We start from the raw sequence: 25,499 nt of genomic DNA on the forward strand, positions 1-25,499 counted from the left end.
CCAAATGGAACACCAGGCTGATTTCTTTCCCCGATAGGTTCAAGGAAAGTTGCACTGTACTTGAAACTTTCTGCTGATGATAGAATGAGAAAGTGATAAATGATTGACAAAATATGTATGCAATGTGCTGAAATGCTGATTTTTCACCACTAGGGGACAGAAGACCTTCAAAACATGCTGACAATCACACATCCAGCAGACATGAAGGACATAATCATGCTGTTGGAGTCTCTCTCTGACTGCCTAATGAGCAGAAGTCCATTATTCACTGGAGTTTTAGCTGTTTAGGTCACTCTTGAGAAAAATACCTGGATCTTGAGTTTGCGAAAAGCTCAACTATGTTCAAAAACCACTGTAAATGAATTTAAGTTATACTTTTGGTGAAGATAGCTACCTCCAACTGTATCTGACACAGCCAATCGTTACAGTGTAGGGCTGCAACTAAGGATTATTTTCATTGTTGATGAATCTGCCAATTGCTTCCTCCGTTTGGTCTATAAAGTGTCAGAAATTAGTGAAAAATGACCATTAAAAGTCCAAGATGAAATCTTCAATGTCTCATTTTATCCAACAAATAAATAAATATTCAGTTTACTATCACGTATGACAAAGAAATGCATCAAATCATCACATTTGAGAAGTTGAAAATGGCAAATTTTTAACTAAAATGATTAATCGATTATCAAAATAGTTCCAGATTAATTTTTTGTTGATTAATCGTTGCAGCTCTGTTACAGTGATATTTAGCTGTTTCAGCTTGTGGGGGAAACAGTTTTAACTGCAACAGAGCTTCTGCTCTGTTATACTTTGATACCTTAAGTTTGATGAAGCCTACAGGGTTCACATTTACTTACAAAATATGATGCTGGTGCAATATCTAAATCTTTTACTTTTCTTTTTTTGAAAAAAATTAACATAAATGTGTGACTGAAAATAGTCCTTAAGTTTTAAAAATGTTCAGTCTCTCTGCCTGCAGCATACAAACAAATAAGCACATTTATATCATGAGGAGAGACAATTTGTTCAGTACCCCATAATGCATTTATTTTTTCCCCAACATTTAAAAATAGCATTTACTAAACATAAGCAGACACGACTGTGCATAGCTGCACCTCTGTACAACATTTTGTACATTGACACCATAAATAAAAATCTATAAACATCGGTTAAGTAAAAATTCTGTTCAAGATCCATTAAAGACACACAAAAATAATAATTGTACAAGTTTTACAAAGTAACCTCCCCTTTCTCCAGTCATTAAACATTTACATCCCATTTGAAAGCTTTACAGCAGAGAGCCGATGTCCAAATCCAGAGCTTTCTAAATTCAGTTCTCCCAGTTAGCTCAAAAACAAGCAGCCAGCAGGACACTGAAACAGAAAATCTGAATGAAATTCATCGACTGCCACATCAAAGCCTCCATCCTGTGGTGCATCAGCAACAAAAAGGTTACACGCTTTGCTTTTGGCAACAAGAGGAAAGAACAAAACAGATATGAAGAAATATGAGTCAATGCACTCTGACAATCCAAACCAACAGGGAAGGAAGATAATTTTTTATCCACCAGCTTCACCTGCAGAATCCAAACATCCATCCATGGAAATATTAGATTTCAGTGAAATGAGTACAAACTCTGAAATGCAGATTGCATCCTCTTGACATGAAATATGTGAAGAATAGTCATCTTTGTTAGTTCTGATCTGGCTGTTATCTGTCATTCAGCTGTTAAGATGTTTCAAATAAACTCACAGCCTGATAAACACTTGAAAAGAAAAGTTAGAGGTATGTTACATCTGGAGGTGCACCATATGTCACATTTCATGATTTATTGCACTGACTTGATATGCAGATGAAGTGCCATTTAGTCACAACAGGTTATTTTATATTAAGATATGTTGATTCAGTTTTAATTAGAAGTTAACTGTTTGTAAAAGCATTTATGATGCTGATTGATATGAAGGCAACAGTGCGACAACATTTTAAAAGTTTTTAACAACACGACCTGCTGTAGAAAAAAAACAAGAATCAAACTGTTTGAAAATTTTCTCACGAGTAAATGTTTTTGAGTTGAAGCCTGATTGCAGGTACTCGATGTTTAATATAAATCAGGACACATAAGGAAGTGTTTTTTTTTAGAGATCTGCATCTTCATTTAACAGTAGTAGGAACTAGAGGAATAATACAGAGTAATAGTGAACAATATCCATGTTTCTGGCCAAGTGTCTTTTGGCTGTTCTGTTCTTCACCAACCAGCTGCTAGATGCTCCGCTCTGTTTATCACCCGCTCAGGAAATTTGTCTGTCGTTTAGTGTTGGCTGGTATCAGTGAGTTTATCAGAGCTTTTTTTGTTGGAAATTGCTGCTGGTAGGAGTTGATGAGAGCAGTGAAACTGAAATATACAGTAAAATAAAAACAAAAACAGTGTTGGGTGATAATTCTTCAGTGATTTCAACACTTTGAGCAACCGTCACAGAGTTATTTCACTCCATATTAATGCCAAAGACATTAACACAGCTTCGAATTTCATGACAGTTAAAAAAAACGTATTCTAATTTTCTGATGCGTATAATTTTTAATAATTTCTAACATTTTTTCTGAGAGATTTGGATTCAACTCTTGCATTTTTGAGGCTGTAGTTTGCAAGGTTGTATCGGATTGAACTGTTATCATATTTTAAGGTGTTACGGATATTTATGCTCTTCCATATAAGTAAATAAAAAAGCCAAAACTTCAGAAACACCTTTCAACTTAATCCGGTCCATCATCACCACCACAAAGCACAGCCTCAAACTATACAACAGAGCTGTGTGAACAAACTTCAAGAGCCGTCTGAACAGAAAAATGGAAATAAGGTGGCAGTTGTTAGAGGGCTCTAACATATGTTTATATTTTTCTGGCCACTCAGTGTAAACCAATCATCTTTTTGTTAACACAACCTCATGTTTGGTTAGTTACCAATGTGGTGGTGAATTTCCTCCCTGCTGGTTCCCAGGGTCCTACAATCTATGTCAGCTACAGACGATCTCTGCTCCACAAACTCAAAGTGGAGCGATCAGATAATTGATACTAGTTTAACTCTGGGAAGCCCAGAATGCACCAATCCCACAGAGGGACAGGACAATTTTGGGATTTTTCCTCCAGACTAAAGAGTGTGACAGTTTTCTAAATTTGCAAGAAAAGGCAAAAAATAGAAGACTTTAAAATAAATCCATATTCTTTAGAATACAACCGAAATATCTCGGCACATACCTCAGGGACAAATGAAAAACAAACTCTCAGGCTAAAAAAAGAAAAGTTTTCAGACACAAATAAAGAAGAAAACAAATGAGCAGAGTGGAAATATACTGATTTCAGATACAAAAAAAGGAAACTTGAACCGTATTTTATATTGCTGCAGTTAGATGCTCAGTGTGCAATAAAGATGCTGTAGCAGAAACTCTCTGCAAGGAAAAATAAGATGTTTCATTCATTAAAAAGTTCTTTAAGCAGTTAAAAAAAAGGCTTTTAAATCAATAAATTATTATCAATTACCAATTTTGCTGACACAACAATCAATAATGATAATCAAGCCTTGTCCATCTGAAATTACAGTTCAAATCTTTAATTGCACGAACCAAAACTCTGATTTCATGCAGGTCTCATTTTGATTCAAGTCTGTTCGGTGATCGTTCAACACCAACGTTACAAAAACAGTCACCTGACAGACAGTCAACAGTCTCACACCTGTAGTTGTTTCATGATGTGCAAATCTAATGAGGGCCTCTGTTTTGGGAAAAAAAACAACAACCCATCAACATGAGAGCAGCTCTGGTTCAGGCTCACAAATCGCCTGACAGCTGAGAGAATATCTCACTCTGCCTGAGAAGCTTCGCAGATCAATAAATACCAATAATCAATTTTAAAAATGGATGCATTGTTTCAAATTGATTCTTCAAATCCAAACTATGACAACAAAATAATAAATTTTAACATCTCTATCACATTTTACATAGTTAGACTCTCTAAGAGAAGATTCAACAAAGAGCATCCGTATCGTTTGCAAGCTGTTGTCGTGCATTTTACAAGGATGCTTTGTTTTGGTGCATCTAATTTTAAACTAACTTTTTACATTTAAACCTCACGATAACAAATGGTCGACATGTTTGTTACCTTGTGGGGAAAAGGGCAGATGTGTCGGTAGGTCATTGACCGTTCTGGATAACAGAACTCGTCTCGCTTTTAGTTTTAACTGAAGTTTTAAAAAGGTCTTTTCGGAAAATCAGGTTTTCAACGGTGGCAGTTAAAAACACTTACTGGTAACAAGTTCGACTGATCTGCATGTGCAACAGGTTTACAAGCATCAGTTTCACAATGAATGGATTTTTTTAAATTTGGGGATTTTTCTTCACCCGGCACTTCATAAAGTTACTGGTGACTTTACACATTTTATTTCTCCTCACATCCCGACAGGTGCCTGATGAAGAAAAATGGCAATTCTACACTTGAACTGCCTAAAACCAAAATGTTAAGGCCTTCCACTAAACTTTGTCTGTTACTAAATGTAACACGACAGACTTTCGGTGCAAGTTAGAGTTTACAGTAAATAATTACAGCTGACATCCTTTCCTCTGAAAATGAACAATATAAACCAAACAGTTTATGGCTGGTTGCAAAAACAAAAGTCAAACATTTCCAGAAAGTGAGTTTCATTCTGTTGCAACATCTGAAAATGACTGATATGATTTTGTTTTCTGTCAGGCCATCCCATACAGTCAGTACCAAAGTAATAAATAATGACACTGAGCGAAGCTGTCAGTAAGTGAAGTACAGACATGGAGGAGCATGGGAGAGGTCATGTCACTGGCCCTTTCATGACGGACTTGTCTCATTCTTCCTATCCAGAACTAACAGCACTTGCCTTCAGTCTCATGATTGGAGCGGGGCTTTGAAGATCCGCTGCTGGGAGGGCGGCTACACACAGAAATGTCTATGACAGCTACCCAGAGCGAGGAGACCCCTCTTTTAGACCACATACTGGTGGTTGCCACTGTAGTTTGACGTGTAGGCCTGTCGGCTGTACTGGAAGTGGTCAGTCAGCACGTTGTTCCAGTTGTGCTGCTGCTCTGAGCCATGGGAGAAAGGCACTGATCCGTTGGCCTGGAGCTTCTCCAGTGCCGGGTTATCAAAGGACATCAGGTCCTGCTTGCTGCTCGGCAGCAGCTTCTTCTCCTTGTTAGCGTCATACTTGGCCTGTTGGCAGAGAAGGGCAAATGGATTTTAAATGATTGAGTGTCTCAGCAGTTGGTCCCCTGGCACTGCGCTGCAGCTGCACACTGATCCTAAATAGTCCGAGTGTAACTTAACTTTACTATTTACATTTAAGTCAAAGGCAAATAGCCACAAGTTGGAGGGAGAGAGACTGAAATGAAAAGATGCTTTTATACAGAGCGCCAAGCTGTGTACAGTTCAGGTAGACAAACAACCACTGGAGTGTAAATGAAGCAAAAGGCTGGTAGAGAATATAAAGACTCAATGTATGTATGGAGAACATTGGCTGTGTTTTCTGTATTAATAGTGGCAACTGCAGGATGATTTGACCCATAAATCAGAGTGATATTATCTGCTGATATTAGCTTGTCACATTTACATTGGTGTTGAATATTTGCTGGCTGAAAATCCTTGTCTGACACTTGACAAAAGAGTTTTATTTGTATATTAACTGTAGAGTACTTCATAATTTCTGCTTTACATTCTGTCCCAAACATTTCCCTGTGACTCCCTCCCTTCATTTGCTCCTCCTTTCTCCTCTTTCCTTCCCTCCATCCCTGCCTGAAACATACAGGCTGACTCACCTTGTTGTAGAGGAAGACCCCAACTATCGCCGTCATCATACCCAGCACATTTGTGGGGCTGACCGGGTTGCGCAGCATCAGCAGCGAGATACTAATAACCATGATCCTCTTGGTGGCGTTGGCGACGGCGTAGCTGAGGGGGCTGACGAGGTTGAGCACGCTGAAGGCGATGACGTTCTGGGCGAAGTTGCAGAAGCCGCTGATGAGCAGGAGGACAAAGGTACCGCTCCATTCTGAAATGTCTGACTGCGAAGGATCACAGTAAGGTCAGATCACGTTCACGGTCATAAAACGAGTCGCATTCTGCTGAACTGTTGGTACAAATGTCAGAACATATTGAGGAGCTGTTACTGCGACTCACCAAGTCTCCATTCACAAGAAACACAGAGAGGTCCACCAGAACCCAGGTGGGCAGCATGAAGATCACAGCATTGAAGCCCAGGATGTTGAGCAGCCTCAGGTGATGGATCCGTGTGTCGCGCAACACCTTTCAAAGAAAAAGAAGATCTATTAAAAAAAAAAAAAAAAAAAAAAAAAAAGGCACTAGCCGAGGAGATAATGATGTGCAGTCTTGGGTCTCATTTTTGGAACGAAGCACTTCCTGAACATGATCAAATCAAATCAATAACAGAACATGTTTTAAAAAATATCACAGAACTTGATTCTCTGTACAAAAAAACAATTATTTTGGCAGGTTTTTACAAATTTGACAATTGTTAAAATGTAAAAAAAAAAAAAAAAAAAAAGAAAAAAAGAAAATCAAGTTGCAATGATTAAAAGTGATGATGCTATGAGTGCACTAGTTGTGCCTTCTAGGTAATGTATTTATAATAAGTACAGTACATACATAACAAACCACAAGATAAAAAGATCAAAAAGCAAATCTGAGTGAAGCTACGTGCATGATTTGCATGAAAGAAGCAGTTAGAGAAATACTTCAAATTTTTTCCATTTCCTTTTGTTGTTTTCTAGAAAGTATGATTTGTTGAATAACTGGGTTTAAATTGTCTTAAATAACATTTGTGAAAAGGCTCACTGAGTGAAATGTAGCCACCATCTTGTGGCAAGAAACTGCATAGCAGTGACCTACTAAATTCAGGACTCAAAAATAGCTTCCAGCACTGTATACAGCTGCAACATTTTGGAAAGGTTTAAAAAGGTATCTTACTCACATGCTCATTTTATTTGTCACATGAATGTAATTAAGACATCTTCTGTTAATCTTGTAAATCTGAACTGTCCACTCAGAAAAGCCACTCAAATGAATGTATTGGTAGTAAAAATAAGATAAGTCAGATGGTAACTTATGCTGGGATCATGTGGGACATACCAGCGTGAGGATGATTTACCTTTTTGGAGAAGATGTTCTGCAGAGAGAAGCAGAGCGTGGCGGCCAGAGCACTGATTAGGCCTGAAACATCAAAGGACAGCTCAGTCACTGTGGCCAGCAGCACTCCGCCAATGATAGGGATGAGCGATATGTACACCTGCGACAAGGACCACACAGAGATGGAAGCAAAGTCAGCAGAAACAAATGCAAACAGTACTTCAGTAATTTAAAATCCAGGTCAGTGAAGTACTAAAATGTAATTTGCTGCTTCAGGCAGAGTTTCCCAATCTGCAGTCAAGGACCCAGTTAGCAGGCTCCAGACAAAGTCGTTATATTAAATGTAGAGCTGCAATCATTAGTCGATTGACAGAAGGATAATCAGCAACTATTTTGATAATTGATTCAGCGTTTCAGTCATTTTTCAAGCAAAGCTGTCAAACATTCCCTCGTTTCAGCTTCTCATTTGTAGGATTTACTGCTTTTCTCTGATTTATGTGACAATAAACTGTTGGTCAAAACAAGTCATTTGAGGATGCCAGCTTGGGCTTTGGGAAATTGTGATGGGCATTTTTCAATATTTTTTAAACATTTTATAGACCAAATATTAATCAAAAAATAATTGGCAGGTTAATTGAGAATGTAAAGAATCATTAGTTGCTGCCCTACTAAAATAAGTAATACATGAAGCCACCTAATATTTGTGCGGTGATATCTCAACACCAATAATTTTAAAAAAGTCAGTATCACAGTGATTTTGACCTACTAACAGAGTAGTAAAGTAGTTGTTATTTCAGGCTACAATTCAAATTTTGCATAAAAAATGTCAAGTGACATTTCAAACCCTTCTCTGAACTTAAAATCCAAACCGCAGCCACATTTCAAACCCCCAAAAGAAAAATGAAAGCCTAAAAGAAACAGCTTTGTAAAACATCTGCAGTTAAATGCAAGAATGTGCAGCAGTAACACTATTAATCTGTCCAAACACTGTTTAGATCAAACAGTATTTTCACTTGCAAGGAAAACTTGGATCTGTCTTCCAGTTATGTGTCAGTGGAGCCAACTTGTTGAACCACATGCTGAAACTATTTTAACATCTACAGCAAGATTTGTGTGCCTGTTGCAAATGCTGGATCATGAGAAATGATAAAAGACCTGCAGTAGTTATGAAACCCACTTGTGCACCCACTCACTCACCCACTCTTCCTCCTCTCAGCCAACGACTCAGCGTGAAGCTGAGAAAGCACACGGCACTGAGCACTTATTAGCTGCTTCCACCAACTTACTGCCATCAAACGATCAAACCGCCCACAGCTTAATTGTCCAAGTAAGTAGTTAGAACAGTCAAAACAACAGGCTGGAAGCTTGTTTTAGCCAGAAATTGGCCTCAAACTCAAAATAAAAACATGTATTTATTGTTTTACAGGCTGGAAATACAGACTCTACTGGCTGGAGCTGAACACTAAAAGTGTGGACTGGCCCTTTAAACAAACTGGCTTTCAATGTTTGGCTCTTAATGTTTTCATTGATGATTAAACAGTTTGAACAGGATGTATAATGAGGAAGCAGAACAGCTTCCCCGTAGTTCCCATAACCCTAGCTCCATAATCAGGTTGAAAAGTTAACAAAATTATCTTCTGTCTACACACCAAGACGAGCGTTACGTTAAATAAGTCCCCATCTTCTTATAAAACAAGTACACTACTGAGAAGTGGCTGTTTAACCCTGAACATTAAGGGAGGCCTTGTCTATTTTGGCAGAGGCCTAGATTTCTGTCCCATTTCAGGTGTCCCCACTTTAAAAATTCATCCAAAAAGGCTTTCTGCACTCAAAAAAGGAAAAGATGGAGACTGCACCACTCAGTCATATGCACTCAGTTCTTCATACAAATCTGAGCTGTATTATTTTAATAAAGTACTTATGCATTATATTAGCTGCTCTCATGTGTTTCATACAACTTAAGATTTCTCTGTAGGGTCCAGTGCAGCCTGCTGCTCCTCAAAAAGGATCTGCACACTCACACTAACACGTCATCAACACCTACGTCCCCTGTCTGAACACTGAACTGTCAACTGAAAGGTAAACATGACAAGCTGATGTTAAGACTCTGTAGTCTCCTTACTAACCTCATACTTAGCCAAGCTTGACTGTAAACTGTTGCTACAAATGTCACAGAAAATTAGTTAAGAACTTGGGATGCCCCTTCAAGTTTTTCCTGATTCTTTAATACAAACTAGACGCAGATATTATACTACATTATAATCAGTAAAGCCAATATGATTAACAGTTTAACAGCTGAATAAAGTAGCTGCACATGAAGAAAATATAGTCTAGTTTCATTTAGTACATGAATAGGTTCTGTCTGATAAAACGCTGACAAACCTGACGGTGAATTTCATCCCACGATATACTTAATTACTTGACTGATTCAACTTGATTTACCAGTCTATCTAGTGTGAATTCCTCCCACAGCGTTTCCTTGTGCTTATGGGTTTATAATTACGCACACAATTTGTGCGCCTAACTGGTGATTTGTCCTCCCCCTCAGCTTCCTCTCGTTCTCGTATAACTCTGCCTGCCTCCTTGGTTTTGATAATGTTCAGTCACCTGTCTGAAGCCTCTGCACCACCTGCACACGCATTAAATTATACATCTTATAATATCAAAAGTAGTGAGTTAATTTGGGGATTTACCAGGTGAATGTGGCCAACCAGTGGGAATAAAAGCTGGTTTCCCCTCCTTGACCTCCACTCCCCCCCTGCCCCCCCACAGAGTGTCTGATCGACTCCGGACAAAAGCCCCCGCAGATGGCCGTAACATGAGATGCAGTACAGTCGCACAGTGTGCCACATCACCACTGCGGAGTCTCAAATGCTGAGTAACAGACTGAAACAGAGCGGGCCTTGTGCCTTGTTTGCTGTGTCGAACCTACTCACCTTTGTGGTTTGCTTCTCCCTCATGATAATTCTGGATAACAACACAACCCATATTGGCATTGTGGCTTTGACTGAGAAAAAAAACAGATAGAAAAGCGACTCTGTTAGTTTGGAGAGTATAACAATCACTCTGTTTCATTGACAAACATGCAATTATGTGCATCAGTAACAGGTAGAGAACAGGTACTTTTAATGCTCCTGCGTCAGATACAGACCCACGCCTCTGACAAACACTTAACTCCTGTCATTCAGGGATTCACATGGTTCAATAGTGTTGCGTCATTTAAACTCTTTACACACTGTAACTTTATCTATAGTGTGGTAACGGTGTGTGTCACCAACACTCAACAGTGTTTCCACCCTAGTTACGAAACAAGTAAATCACTGATCAATGCATATTTTCTTACTGGTAGTTTAAAAAGAAAACATTAAGTGACAAAACCAGATCCAGTTCTGATGGAAACTCTTATCCTCAAGGACAGAAGTCTTTACAGACAGCAAAGACTTTGAAACCAAAACGATTTTATTGACATGACAGCTGTGGCTCCCAAACGAGACCCAAAGGGTATTTGAAATAGTTTGGGGGGAGGTTTCATCTGAAGTTAGTGGTATTTGAAGACAATCTATTAGAGCAAGGAGGACTATGAATGAAATATTCATAGGTTTTAGATGCTTATTTGCTGGATACACACAATTAAAACTGATGCAATAAGTATGAAGGTTCTGTTTTTTTGTTGAAAATGTTGCTTGTAGAGAGTTGCTTCGACTTTATGGTGATTTTAGAGGCTGTAGTCAGTTTTATGTTGAACTTATTTGCATTATAATAAGGGTGTTTTTACTATTTGCCTATCCCGCTTATATCAAATGAGCGTAGATTTAATGAGAAACACCTCTCAGTTTAAAGCAGTACAGTCCACAGCCTCCAAAACAACCATAAAATTGAATCAACACTTTTCTTAAACAAAAACTGAACATTATAACCTTAACAGAGGTTTGGTTTTTAGCTAGTTGTACCTAATAATCTGCCAACTGAGGGTACAGTTTTCATACTGTTCAAACTAACAAGCAGTAAATGGCTTAACAAGGCCAACATATTCAGCCTAGCAAAAACTAACGTAGGCTAAAGCAACATCCCTGCGAACAAATCCAACTTCCATGACGGTTATAATGTTCAGCTGTCATTTAAACTGTTGCAGGTACGTGTTGATTTAACTCTGTTTACCTTTACTGAATGGTTTACTGAATGGTGGTTTCTATTGAATTGTGTTGGGAGTGATTGTAATATTTTGTCCATCCCATTTATATCAGTGTATATATCAGTGGGTATGTATCATTTATATCACTACAAACTATTCTCCAAAACTAGAAGCTTCATGAAAGGTGTGATTTATTGCAGGGCTGTTGTTAAGAATCTATTAGTTTAAGTTCTGTTCACTGAAAGAAACGGCAATTAAAAGTCAGTAAAACAGAAATTAAACTATTCCTAACTAAATAAGACATGATCTAAACTCAAAGACTCTGCTGGTCTACGGACCTGGTTATATGGAGCCACAGCTGCCATGTAAATCAAATCTGAAAGTCCCTGTTTTACTTTAGTATGTAGTTTATTTCTTAGTGGACGGATGACAGTTTTACCACTTAATTATAGAAATACGTAAATTTGACATGAGCAGCAGATCTCGTGTAGAGACATGCATCCAGTTTGCCTTATTGAATTAACAGGTAACTTAATATTATTTTCACGTGGGGTTTCATAGAGGGAGAAAAATCAAATACACGAGGAGCTGTGATCCAATTTTTACCTGGTAGTCTGAGATCAAAGTTAAAGAAGCTCACTGCATTAAAGGACAAATTTCAATCTGCACGTCCAAAATTGAAAAACTCTTTCAGCTTGCATTTCAAATAACACCCCTGTAGGAATAAAACTTTACATCAAGGGACGGGTTCACAATTTTTAAAGTCTGTTTTAAAACAACAGTCAGGTATCTATATTAACACTGAAAGGTTTTCCTCACTGTATTCATTCCTCTTGTTCATGCTGACTGTTAAAAGATCCCCTTCAAATGGGCTTTTAATGTAAGTGATGGGGAACAAAATCCACAGTGTGTCCACACAGTCATTTTATGCAAAAATGCATTTAAAAGTTTATCTGAAGCTTATATGAGGCTTCAGCAGTCTGAGTTAGTCATATCAAGTGGATGTCTGCCACATTTACAGTCTTTTTAGCATTAAATTCCCTCTTTGTGTTTCCTCAGACAGTTATTCCCTGTTGAACTGCGGTGGAAGTATAGTAACAAAAAGAGGGACTCTAAACAGACTGTAACGTTGAAAGATACCTACTTGATTTGACTAATTTAGCTGATAGCTGAAGCTTCACATTAGCTTCAGATAAACTTTTAAATATATTTTTGCACAGAAGGAGGACTGTGCATTATTAAGGGATCTTCTAATGGTCAGTATGAACAGAAGGAACGATTACAGCAAGAAAAAACCTGTTTCAACGTCCATTTGGATACCTGACTGTTGTTTTAAGGCAGACTTGAAAACTGAAAAATTTTTGAATCCGTCCTTTAACAGGTTCAGGAATGGACCCTCCCCCCTGACGTAGTATATGAGCGTTAATTAAGTTGGCTTGCTAGCTAACAGCAGCCAGTTACTTCTTATTTCAGGGAAGTCCAAAGCTGTTTCATTTAAAGTTAGAAGCCACATGTTAAGCTAATTAATCTCCTGAAAGCCTGTTTGTCCACGACTTACAACACACTGACTAAAACAGAGGCCCTCGTGCTAGTTAAACGTCGGTGTCGCCGAGTTGTTCAGCGTTAGCCGAGCCAAGCTAACATCAGCTGATATTACGGACACATCAGCAAGTTAGCAGTCGGTCCAGGTGGCCGCAAAACACCAAAATAAAGAACACAAACCCGCCGTACTCACCGGTGTGCGCGTAGGAAACCGGCACCTTCCATATGCTGAAGTGAGCCGACACAGATGCAAAGTATTTCCCGAAGGCTAAAGGCAGGACGTACCATCGGTAGTACCTGTTCGGTAGCTCTGTTTTGGGGACTCCCCATGCCCGCAGCAACGGCGGGAGGAAGACGACGATTGAAATAATGTGGAAAAGAGAGACCGTGACCGGGTACGGGAATCCATTGAGGATTATTTTGTTGACGATGTTGCCCCCCGAGCTGACCGTGTACCAGAACACGCACAGTATAGCTATCCGGAACCCTTCCCTGACCTGGGTCCGCTCCACCGCAGCCATCTTCCAGCGCGGAGTGACGAGTCACCGGCGGAGTGTCTGCTGCTGCTGCACCGGGGAGGACAGCCGTTAATCAGCAGCAGCGCAACACTCTGCTTCCGGCCTTCAAAATAAGAGACAGCCCCAGACCTACGATGATGATGATGATGATTGTTTTTTATTATTGTTCTTCTTCTTCTTATTGTTGTTGTTGTATGTTTGTTTAATTATTGTTTTGTATAGATTATTTTATTGTTATTACTATTATTTATTTATTTAGCTTGACTACATTTTCTATTTTTTACACCTACAATAAAGACATACAAAGTAAAACAAACCAAACAGGAAGCAAAACAAAAACAAAGCATACAAAAAAAGATATAAATAGGCTATAGTTCATTAGTTCAGCATGCTGTCATACATAAACTTCATTCTTAAATCAGTTTTTCAGAAAATACAAAGGTGGTGGGGTAACAGTCTCCACATGGTGCACAAAGCAAAACTGAAATCTCTCAAGCTGCCTGGTCATGGAAAAGCTGACATATACTGCAAAAGGACATGGACATTTGAGTGATTCATATACATTGAAAGAAGACAAAGATTCACAATTCTTGCAGTTTTTTTATTAACACATAACATGTCCACTTAAAGGACTAAGTAGCAAATATGTTCTCTTCTGCATTCGACTGAACACAAAAGGCTAATTTCTGTACATTCACTAAGGCTCTGTCTTTAGGGAAAACACAGGTTTCCATAAGGCAAACAATATCTAAAAGGAATGATATTAAGTACTTTATCCAGCATGTCAATTTATATTTCAGTTCTTCCTGACAGTACAAAGATGCAACCTAGTAGCATGATCTGCTCTGCCATCTTAAATTCATATTTTTACAACCTAAATACACAGTAAAAAGAAAAGGCAAGTATAAAATAAAATTAGTTCACATTATCAAAATGTGTCATTTTGGAGAGTTTTCCTGTGTAAGGTAGGTTGGTGTATCAGCAGGGAAAGTTTGGAATGTCGCCACTGCATCACTGATTTATTCTGAACAGAGAAAAATGGTTTAGTGTAGTCAGAACATGTATGTAAATCTTAAAATTAATATGTAAATGTGAATAAATATCATACATGACAGCCGACCTTCTCGTAGCCCTATACAAGCTTCACTTTCTCTCATCTCAAACTGCACAGTCACATCCGGCAGTTTAATGTCACTTTATTTAAACAGAACTCAAACCTCACAACACAAGAAAAAAAAAAAAAAATCTACCGTTTTAAAACTGATTTGTTTGTTAATATTTCTGCTAAAAGTCATGTATGAGGCAATCGTGCAATATTAGAACAGCGGCTCTAAGAGAGGGAGCGATAGACGTTTTTCACAGCACATTTAAAAAGATAGGTTCACTTTTTTCCCCCAAGTCTGTCTTGAAACAATCCTCGCATGCCCAAATTTACCATGAAACCGTTTTTATTCCCAGTTATCGTTCATAATGTCCATACTGGCCATGGAGTGCCACTTTTCTAACATGCTTCCAATGGAAGAGACCAAAGAGGTGAGTGTTCCCAATTTACAGTGTTTTTAGTACAAAATGTACTTGTGTTTCTATCCCTCTACCAAACCTCAGCAAAGAAAAAACCGTCCACGGAGACACAATCGTGATCGCAAGGGATTTCTTGACGGCCAGTATGGACAGGAGGAACAATTACAGCTACCGAAAACTCTTATATAAACATGTAGGCATGTGAGTATTGTTTTAAGACAGACTTGGAAAAAAACTGTGAACCTACCCTTTAATAGAATAGTGATAAGGATAGCTCCAAAAGGATAGCTGCTTAACTTCAGCTGCTTCTATTACCTTTTTATAGATTTCAGCATGGCGATACACGACCTCATCATGAAATGTTTCTGTTGGATGTCTGCTCTAATTATGTAGCTTACTACTCTATTGAAAGATGATACAAGTTAATAGAGTCATAGTCTTTGACTGAAATCTTAAGAATGTGTGAAAATTCAATATAGTCACATTCCACGAGGCATGTGCTTATCGATAAGCGAGATAACATAAGATTAAAAATGTGGCTGTGCAGTGTGGTGTGATGTTCTCTCCCATACAAAGGATGGCAGGTATTGGAGCTGGTCTTTTGTCTGCCTGGAAAACTCAACTGTTCACTTACTGAGCATCAACAACTTAATGGGCAGATAAATGCATAGCCTTTCCCCTTCACGCTGTCCTCACACAAGGTTCAAAAACTCATAAAAAAAACACTGATTACACCCTCTGTCCTCCACACATACCCACGCATTGATTCCATTTTCAACAATAGTGCAAAACAGCAGTTTACACTTTGATGAAGTGTCTTCATAAACCCAGAGTTGTGCCGCTGCACACTGAAGGAAACTTACACCTTCCCATTCAGAATCTAGACCACAGTTTCAATCCAGACAGACGTACGGCAGTATGTTCAACCTGCTCTCGTCTCCATGAGGGTCTAAGGAGATGCACTGCGTCCAGTTGTACCAATTACCCTTTGTGTCATAGCAACCGTTAACCCCAGACCAGTGCTCTGTGTGTAATCTGTTAAGGTCTTCGTTGTTGACCTCTCTTTTAACCCCTGGTAAATCCCTGGCTGGGGGTTCTGATACCAACACGTGTGTTTTCTTGTCTTCTTTACTTCGGTGTTCATCTTTTTTCAAGTACTCTGTCATGAAAAAGTGTGCACCGGGAGTGTTGGCGCCTGATGATGTCAGCACGTTGCTTTGCTGGCTAAGGTATGACTGGATGATTTCGCTCCTCGACAGCTCTTTCCAGTCTGTCTGCTGGAAGGGACTGGGAGGAACCTGTGGATTCTGCTTCGCCTGTTCTATCCACTGGGGCTCAGGTCTGTGGTCCAGCCTGACCTCTTCCTCCTGGGAAGACTCCTTATGAAAGGAGGATTTGATCTGCCCCGTTACAGGGTTAAATGTCAGTCTCCTGTCTTTTAACCTGACAGGTTTAGTGCCGTCATCTACAGTCTGTCTGTCTAAATTTACCACATAGTCCTTAGGCCTGTATTTCTGTCTTTTCCTTTTATCTGTATTGCTAAAAACACCATCATCTTCCAAACTGACCCCATCACTGCATGAGGAGGCATTTGAGTTGTGAAGAGGTGCATTAGGAGGCCTGCTTTGAGAGTCCAAATCTGCAGACCATGAACCGTCAGTGTGCAAACCCTGAACACAAACATTTAAAGGCTGAGAGGAAGGCCCTAGCCCAGAGGTGTCCACAGACCCAGGTCTCACGGTGGGGCTAGAAATACTCTGTGCTTGTGGTGCAGTGTGTTTGACGACCGCTTCCTGCTTTGGGGTTTGAGGACTGTGCAGGGAATGGCGAGGGCTTCTGGGTCGATACTGCCCCCCAGAGGCAGCTTGCTCCAGTCTGGCTTGCTGCTGCAGAACTGATTTTTTCAACAAAGAAGTGCTAGATGGCTTGCTGTATCCCGGGGCACTTGGATGAGGTTTTACAGCGTTGACAGGGATTTTATTCGGCCTGTCATTGTCCAGAGGCTCAGATATCTCCTTGTCTAAAGGCTGATGTGCACACGTATCTGTACAAATGTCAGAGCTACCGCCAATTCCATTGGTTGGCAGCGGTTTGGAATTTTGTATTTTATCATTAAGAGTTGTTTTGGTTATCTTGGCTGGTAAGAGCTGTCCCTCCTTCTGGTCGCCTTTACGTTTCCTGTTGCTCTGTTTCTCCACCTTAGGGGAGTAACAGTTGTTGAAGTCATTTCTGTTCTTCAGCTCTGGACCCGTTTTACCTGATGGTGCCGTGGCAGCTGGAGCGGAGATGCAAGGATGAGCACCACCGTTGGAAGACCATGATGTACCGGTGTGGCCTCTGGACAATACCTCACTCTTCCCCGGCTCAATTAACTTCTGCCAGTTTCGCAGGAGCTTCTTGGCCCTTTTTGCTAGGTCCTCATTCTTGGTTTTCTTCCGCACATCGTTGATGAGTTTGCCAAGACGGGTTTCCTTTAAGGAGATAAGATGGTTGTGATTTAACCTCTCAAAAGCTGGATTCAACTGCAATTTATTTGGTTTATTTGGTATTGTAAGTCTTACTGTAACCTACCTCCAGTGCCTCTTTGGTGATAGGATATTTCTCCAAAAAAGAGATCACCTCCATAACTACCACCATGTTGCATATCTGCTGAAAAGACACACAGATTTATACATCACAATCCTGAGACCTCATACTGCTGTCAGTACATTTGCTTGTATGTAGATGTTGTGTGCATATTAGGCTCATGGGATTTTGACTCACAAATCACATTTTTCAAATAAGGACGGGCAATTAAAAAAAGGTCAAAGCAAAATTTGAATAGACTTTCAGATGTGCACCTGCAGTGTACACCAGGAAACGGTGTACTCATACTGGTTTCAGGACCAATATGACAAACTGAGACTACATGCAAATTTTATTCCACTAGAACACCAAGTGACATCTTGAAAGAAAGACAGGAGATACATGCTGTCCATAGCTGTGCATTAACTTTGATCTGGGCCTATAACCACTTCTATTCTAACTGTGTTTGGGCAATATGATGATAAATACTTCAATGATGATGATAGTTGAAGTTTGTAAAACAGTGGTAGCACTGGACCATTGTAGGCAATACAATGTAGACTGCTTTAAGGCCATAATGTGGATTTTCAAAAAGATTTCTGCATGAACATGATAAGGTACCTTGTCACAAGGAAATAAGGCGGGCTGAGTCAGTGGCCTCTTTTAAATCTAAGCTCAAAGCTTTTATCGGTCAGCCTTCCCTGATTTTACTTGATGCTTGTTTATTCTGTTTTTATTTTATTTTTATTTATTGTCAGACAGGATATTTTATATTGTTCCTTTAACTCTTTTATTCTTGTGTGTTCTTATCTGCGATTCTACGTGAAGCACTTTGTAACTTTGCATTGAATAGGTGCTATATAAATAAAGATATCATTATTGATTTGTAGCTGCATTGGTCCAAAACAGAAACTTGTGTAGTTACTTTATTCACCCAACTGTTTTAAACTTGATTTTCTAAGAACTTTATGATATATATCAATTTTGTGAAATAAAATTACAAATACATTATAATCGTCTACTCTAATGCCTGCTAGGTGTTAGTCTTTAAGATCAGGTTTCTGCAGAAGATATCTAGAAGGAACACATCAGCTGGTTAAGTTATGAGCTTAAATCTTTAAACACAACAGTATATAATATATTGCAAATTTCATATTGTACTATTCTCAAAGTTACCATGACAAAGCGTAAGTTAACAAAGCTTATCAGATTGTTATAGCAGTTTTCAGTCAATGGAAATACACATGGTACAGCCAAACTGCCCAGCATCCAGCAGAAGTTTAACATTATAATATCCAACCTTTGGGGATGCTGTCAAATTTGGTTGTAACATGATTACTGTCAGTCATTGGAAAACTGCAATAATGATCCCAAGCCAATCTAACGAGCTTTATTAACTCGAGTTTTCATCAATGAGAAGACTAAACCTTCACTAATGAATGTGTCTGTCACTTAAAGTCCCACTCCACTCAAAAATGTTTTTCTTCTTCTTGTTTTCTACAATTAAATGTTTGAGCTTCACTGTGTAGAATGACGTATGTGCAGCGTTTTATACTTGAAGGCTGTTTTCACATTCATCTGCTGACAGTGAAAAGTTTCTCTCTGCTCATTGAAAATCTCAGTTTAAGTGCCTACAAGCATGATTTGTGACATCACAATAGTTTTTGAAGCCAATGCTTGTCCAATATTCAACTTACACAAATGTGATGTGGAAAATTGAAGCCTTCAGTGCACAAACACTGAGAATGGGACTTTACAGTGAAGGAGGCGACATCTTGCGTCTAGCTGTTAAACTTTTGACATGAAATATTTTTGCATATTCATACTTTTTGGATTTTTAATGAAAGAGAGTCAATCTCATTTTACGGCTTTTTAATTGGGAAAATGAATACTTTTCTGTGGAAAGAACATATTAGACACAAATTATTATTCAATGCAGATTAATTTTCATATGTGTTAAAACTAGGGGATCTATAGGGGATCTTTTAAGGCCACTTATCTCCAGATTTCCACTTCCCGCCTGTTAGCTCAGTGTTGCATAACTACGGCCCTGAATCACTTTGCATTTTAAGTGTTAAGTGGGCAAAAATAATCCAACTTTGCTACATCAGCAGCGACCTCCAGCAGCCAGCTAGCCAGGCTCCGGTGTTACACCGCATTTGGTGACCCATCAAATTCTGTGACCTGCAGTGTCGGAAGAAGTAGTCAGATCCTTTACTTACATAAAAGTATCAACACCACAATGTAAAAAATACTTCATTACTTCAGCATTTAAAATCCAACTTTAAGTACTAATATGAAAGTACTTATACTTTAGTATTTAAAGTAAATTTAGTGGGTAACAATTCTATACTTAAGTAGGATTTAAAATGTAGGCTTTTTACTTGTAATTAAGTATTTTTTTGGATTGTAAGTAAATTAAGCTGGTAATACTTCTATACTTTAACTTAAGTATGATTTTAAATGCAGGAATTTTACTTGTAATGAAGTATTTTTTTGGATTGTAAGCAAATTTAGCTGGTAATACTTCTATACTTTTACTTGAGTATGATTTTAGATGCAGGATTTTTACTTGTAATGAAGTATATTTACACTGTGGTATTGATACTTTCACTTAACTAAAAGACCTGAGTAGTACTTCTTCCAACCTTGCAGGTCCCAGAGTCTAATGGGTCACTAAACACGGTGCAACACCAGAGCCCGGCTAGCTGTTCCCGGCTGTAGCACCTCAGGAATGCCTGGCATCAGTGACTTTCGCTAACTAGTGATATTAGCGAGCTAATTAGCAAGCAAACAACATCTAGCCGTACACTGACTGCCATTACTTTGTCAGCCCTCCGTGGCGACCTGCAGCCGGCTCGGCCTCATTGTCTGCCTTTCTTCGCTCTTTGGAAAACTGGCGGATTTTCACTCACATTGCTCTGGCCGTCGATGGCCTGCAGCAGCCGGTCTCTCATCACCTGCGGAGTGGCTGTGGCCGCTGTCATCGCCTGGCGGTGTCGCGGGTCAGGACGGACTCGGACAGCAGAAACCCTCCGGAGAGGCGGCGGTGAGAAACCTGCCGACACTCACAGGCCCGACGGAAGCTCCTCTGTGGGAGCGAGCATCATGTCTCCTGATGCTTTTTATCTTTGTTTTTCAGCTCGCCGCCGTCACGTATTTGACAATTCAGGCGACGAGAAACAACAGAAAACCCCCCTCTCCTGGAAGCGGCCACCCCTCCTCGGCTGGTAGCCTCCTCCTCCTCCTCCTCCTCCTCGTCCTTCTCATCGGGCTTTTTGTCGAGAGCTCGTGAAAAGCATGATGGGAGTTACGTAAGCAAGCGTCAACATCACTACGCTCTGGTTTTGTCCCTCCTATCGCCTCCTGTGCTGTATTGTTATGTGGAAGATATATAAATTAGACAATAGCATGAACTGTATAGTGAAGGATATTCGTATTTTTTTTTAAATTAAAGGACAAGTTTACTTTTTTTTTCTTAAAACAATAGTCAGGTGCCCAAATGAACATTGAAAGAAGTTTTTCTTGCTGTAATCATTCCTCCTGTTCATACTGACCATTAGAAGATCCCTTCATAATGCACTCATAGTGTAAGTGATGGGGGCCAAAATCCAGTCTTCCTTTTTAGTTTATCTGAAGCTAATATGAAGTTTCAGTCGTCCAACTGAGTCAAATCAAGTAGATATCTTTCGATGTTAGTCTATTTAGTGCCAAAGTCCCTCTTTTTGTTACTATACTTCCACTGCAGCTCAACTGCAGGAAAACACAAAGAGGGATTTTAATGCTAAAAAGACTAAATGTGGCAGATATCCACTTGATAAGACTAACTAAGACTGCTGAAGCCTCATATAAGCTTCAGATAAACTTTTAAATGCATTTTTGCTCAAAATGATGAATGTGTGGACACACTATGGATTTTGGCCCCAATCACTTACATTGGAAGCACATTTGAAGGAGATCTTTTAATAGCCAGTATGAACAGAAGGAATGATTACAGTGAGGAAAGACCTCCTGACAGTGAACCTGTCCTTTAATGTAAAGTTTTATTCCTCCAGGGGTTCAAAAATGATATGTGATGTGTTATTAGAAATGCAAGCTGAAACAGTTTTTCATTTATTTTGGACGTGCAGATCAAAATTTGGAAAGACATCATAGTAAAAGACAGTATGCTAAACTTTCAACAAACTGCAAAAAGCAGTAGGGCACAAACTATATAATTTGGTATGTGGTTTGGAATTAGGACACAGTTAATTAACCTTTTGTCATTATTAAGAGTTTGGATAATCTCATCATGGACTTTGTCATTTAGCAGATTCTTATACAACGGCAGCAGCCAAATCCAACCCACTAATACACACTTGACAGATGGTAATGACCATTTTCATTGAATCAAAGACACAGGATAAGAAAAATGTACTTTTATTGAATGTTAAGAATAAGGACACATTTACATAATAGTGCATATACATTTACTTACAGCACATGTGCCCCAGAATAAAGGAAAATGGCTTTTTTTTTTTTTTAAATCTGAGAGGCTGCATTAAAATACTCTTGTATTGACACACATGAGAGCATAACAGCTATTGAGTAAATTTGGAGATGTTTGTTCCATTTATCCAACTTAAATCCAGCTGAGCTCTGATGGCCTTGCAGGTAAAAAGAGTAAAAAAGATGTTTCAGCCTGTCACAAAACTAACAGCAAGATGATTTTGGTAAATCAGAAGTTCACCACCAATTTTGATTATTATGATAGTAGCAGTATGTGAGGTTTTAGGACAGAGCAGGACTGTTAAATGATGACAGACGGGTAACATTTACCATCCTGTTAGCGAAGTCTGCCCGTCATTTTCAACCCTGCCATTTCTGACATGGTGGAGAAAACCGCCCATGTCCTGTAATGAAACACAAGGGCACGAGACAGCACAAGTGACGGCATAGTTACAGCCTAAACGAAAAGATAAAACATAAAAAAACTTCTATGAGTTGATCTTACAAACATGTAGGACAAAATAAATACAGCGGTTCATAAATTCCTGTACAGCCAGAAGTAGGTGGGAAAGATAACGGAGCACGATTACAGTTAAAGGGGGCAAAGGAACAGCGAAGTCCTGTCAAGGAGAAGTATAGAGCATCCATCTTCATAAGTAACCTTTCCAGTGGGAGTCCAGCCACAGCCAACGTCAATCATGACCCAAATAATCTGTGAAGATCGGAGATATTTAGACAGTTAGACAAGCAACAAGTTCACCTCTTGTTTCTAGGAGTTTGCAAAAAGGTAAATGTATGAAATCACTAAGTGGAGTAGAATTAAATTGTCCACACAGTCATTTTGAGCAAAACTGCATTTGAAAGTTGATCTGAAGCTTATATGAGGCTTCAACAGTCTGAGTTAGTCATATCAAGTTCATATCTGCCACATTTACAGTCTGTACCATTGAAAGATAGGTACTTAATTTGACTAATATTGACAGCTGAAGCTTCATATTAGCATCAAATAAACTTTTAAATACATTTTTGCACAGAAGGAGGTGTGTATATTTTGACCTCCATCAAAATTTACACTGTAAGTGCATTATGAAAGGATCTTCTAATGTCATTATGAACAGGAAGAATGTGTCAGTGTTCATTTGGGCAACTGAATGTTGTTTTAAGACAGACTTGATAAAATGTGAACCTGTCCAAACAGAGTTACTCACAGTATCATGCAGAACATGATGAAGATGTTCCACAGCGCGATGAAGATCCGAAAGTATCGCAGGCTGAGCAGAAACTCTCTGATGTTGTCACCTAAAAGACAAACTCTGATCAGGACTACACACACCTGGCACACACACTTTTTCTCAATATCATTTTTCAATCTCTCTCTCACACACCTGTTGTTGGCCCTCTGGACTCATCTCCAAATCCCTGGGACTCCTTTCTTTTCCTGCAAAACATCCACAGTTAACCTCCTACTGCTGAAATGACATCCATGTCTGATTATCTTTGAAGACTGATAGTGTCCCAGTGTTTGAGTTTTCCCACATCAGATTCTTTTTGGACAATATGTCATCTAATATATCTGATTTGGTAAATCTGATTATAATTATGGGCAAATACAATGTTCCTGCAGCGAAGTGGAAAGACACCAAACCCTCATTTACTTTGTTTAGGATTGATTTTGTAAATTATTTTAAGTCACTTAAATGTGTAACACACAAGAACAAAAAAAACATCTAAAGTTCTTCTCTTTTAGCTTTTCCACAAAGCCAAAGACATTTGGTTTTGCTGCTTTCAGCCGTTACTGAATATATTGATATTTTTAAACATAGACTAAAAACCCATCTATTTAGTCTGGCTTTTATGCAGTGTTTTATGATTTTATATACTTATTTTTTGTTTATTTTATATACTTATAAATATATTGTTGTCTTATTAAATCAAGTTTCTTTGCTTTTTAATTATTTTGGAGTGCATTGGTCTCTAAATCCATTTTTAACATCCTACAGCATGTTTTAATCAATTGCTTTTAAAGTACTTGATTTGTTTGAAAGGTGCTATATACAGTAAGTAAAGTTTGATTGATTGATTGATTGATTGATTGATTGATTGATTAAGGCTTTGTCTCAGTCTGTATTATTTTAAATGAGAGAAAACGGCTGCTCTGGATGATGATAATAATGTGGTTTATTAGCTATGAATTCATAGAAGGTTGGCAATATTGTGCTAAAGTATTACCCTCCTGTACGGCTGTCGGGCGATATGGACAAAATCAAATATCACAATATTTTTGACCAAATACCTCGATAGTGATATTGCGACAATATTGTAGAGATGACTTGGTTTGGATTGGTGCTTTCACAAAACATTAACACCATGAGATTTTTGATAAATAATCATCAGTAATGTGGATATAATGACTAAGTGGTTAAAGGCAAATAACAGAACAGCTAGAACAGTCTGGTAGGTTAAGAAAATTACATCACTTTACTGTAATGCAGCCTTTAAAACCAGAAAAAAGACACTTATGCCATATCACGATATTACGATATCCAAAATCTAAGATGATATCTAGTCTCATATCATGATACTGGGATAATATCAGTATATTGCCCAGTCCTACCCTCCTGTATGTCTGTCTCAGGTTTTTATTTTGTTTGTTTGTTTGTTTTTTCCCTCTTCTCTGTCTTAGATTTAGATGTGTGCTCACACGCCGGTGTTATATAATATATATTGTTTGTATACGTTCTTTGACCCCAGCCTGGAATGCATATACGTTAAGCTGTTGTTAATAAAAGTATTAAAAAACAAAACAAAACAAAACAAACAAACAAAAAACCCTCCTACTGATCAATATGTTTTATAGCTCTGATAAGTTTACAGCAGTGTTGATTAATTACTGAGACTGTAACGTGAATACTCACAGCTTGAAATTCAGCACAGCTCCCGCGTTCACCAGTAAGGTCCTGAAGACACACAAACAGTTTGTTGACAGGTGAGAAGTTTTAAGTTATTATGTTATTTACCTGCTGAGCTGGCGTTAGCACCGAGCTAGTTAGCTTCATAGCCCGCTGTCTAAACAACAACACAGAGCACAATAACACACCCAGACAACATCTTACTTAGATAAAAAATGTTCCCACAAGTGAAATCTGTCAAAAAAATTAGACAAATTACCCGAATATCAACAGATCTCCGATCATCTTGTCCACATCACATCACAGAAAACGCCTCACTTCCGTGTTCGCAAACGCAACCAGGAATATGACCAATAGGATTTCAGCACCTGGAGGAGGGACTATCGGGCTTTAGGACCCTGAGTTCTGCTTGTCAGGCTACTCACCAACCTTCACCTCATATCACCTTCTTATAACACATCCATAGTCTTCACCAAGCAAACTGTTATGTTGTTTTCTATTCGATTTATTTATAGATTAATGGTCAGCTCGGTTAATGGGAAGGTATGAAGCCAGAACAGTGACAGAAAGTTGAAAATGAAAACCACTGTCACTGAAAAAACACTAAAAAGTGTGACTGAGAAAAAAAAAAAAAATCAGAAGATAGGCATTGAAAAATACATCAGA

General features: G+C 38.7%; 3 protein-coding genes across 5 annotated transcripts; all 3 read right to left on the reverse strand.

Annotated features, from left to right (window-relative positions):
- Positions 1–1,022: 1,022 nt before the first annotated feature.
- On the reverse strand, positions 1,023–13,588 carry slc35e1 (solute carrier family 35 member E1). Of its 2 annotated transcripts, none has more exons than XM_067596648.1 (6): positions 13,026–13,588; positions 10,095–10,165; positions 7,181–7,318; positions 6,193–6,318; positions 5,832–6,077; positions 1,023–5,229 (listed from the first exon to the last, which is right to left on the reverse strand). In XM_067596648.1, the coding sequence occupies exons 1-6, from the start codon at positions 13,351–13,353 to the stop codon at positions 5,002–5,004; spliced, it is 1,137 nt and encodes a 378-aa protein (XP_067452749.1). In that variant the 5' UTR covers positions 13,354–13,588; the 3' UTR covers positions 1,023–5,001. The 2 variants fall into 2 exon arrangements, with proteins under 2 accessions (XP_067452749.1, XP_067452750.1); XM_067596649.1 differs by having other exon boundaries at positions 13,330–13,582.
- Positions 13,589–13,930: 342 nt separating this feature from the next.
- On the reverse strand, positions 13,931–20,672 carry LOC137187615 (mediator of RNA polymerase II transcription subunit 26-like). 2 transcript variants are annotated; one of them, XM_067596645.1, is made up of 3 exons: positions 20,352–20,672; positions 17,443–17,520; positions 13,931–17,342 (listed from the first exon to the last, which is right to left on the reverse strand). In XM_067596645.1, exons 1-3 carry the CDS (start codon positions 20,421–20,423, stop codon positions 15,765–15,767), a joined length of 1,728 nt encoding a protein of 575 aa, XP_067452746.1. In that variant the 5' UTR covers positions 20,424–20,672; the 3' UTR covers positions 13,931–15,764. The 2 variants fall into 2 exon arrangements, with proteins under 2 accessions (XP_067452746.1, XP_067452747.1); XM_067596646.1 differs by having other exon boundaries at positions 17,443–17,517; positions 20,352–20,671.
- Positions 20,673–22,224: 1,552 nt separating this feature from the next.
- On the reverse strand, positions 22,225–25,198 carry smim7 (small integral membrane protein 7). Its single transcript, XM_067596651.1, has 5 exons — positions 25,093–25,198; positions 24,840–24,881; positions 23,310–23,362; positions 23,133–23,223; positions 22,225–22,636 (listed from the first exon to the last, which is right to left on the reverse strand). Exons 1-5 carry the CDS (start codon positions 25,116–25,118, stop codon positions 22,621–22,623), a joined length of 228 nt encoding a protein of 75 aa, XP_067452752.1. The 5' UTR covers positions 25,119–25,198; the 3' UTR covers positions 22,225–22,620.
- Positions 25,199–25,499: the final 301 nt, after the last annotated feature.

This window comes from Thunnus thynnus, chromosome 8 (assembly GCF_963924715.1).
Source record: "Thunnus thynnus chromosome 8, fThuThy2.1, whole genome shotgun sequence".
In the NCBI taxonomy this organism is placed as follows: Eukaryota; Metazoa; Chordata; class Actinopteri; order Scombriformes; family Scombridae; genus Thunnus; species Thunnus thynnus.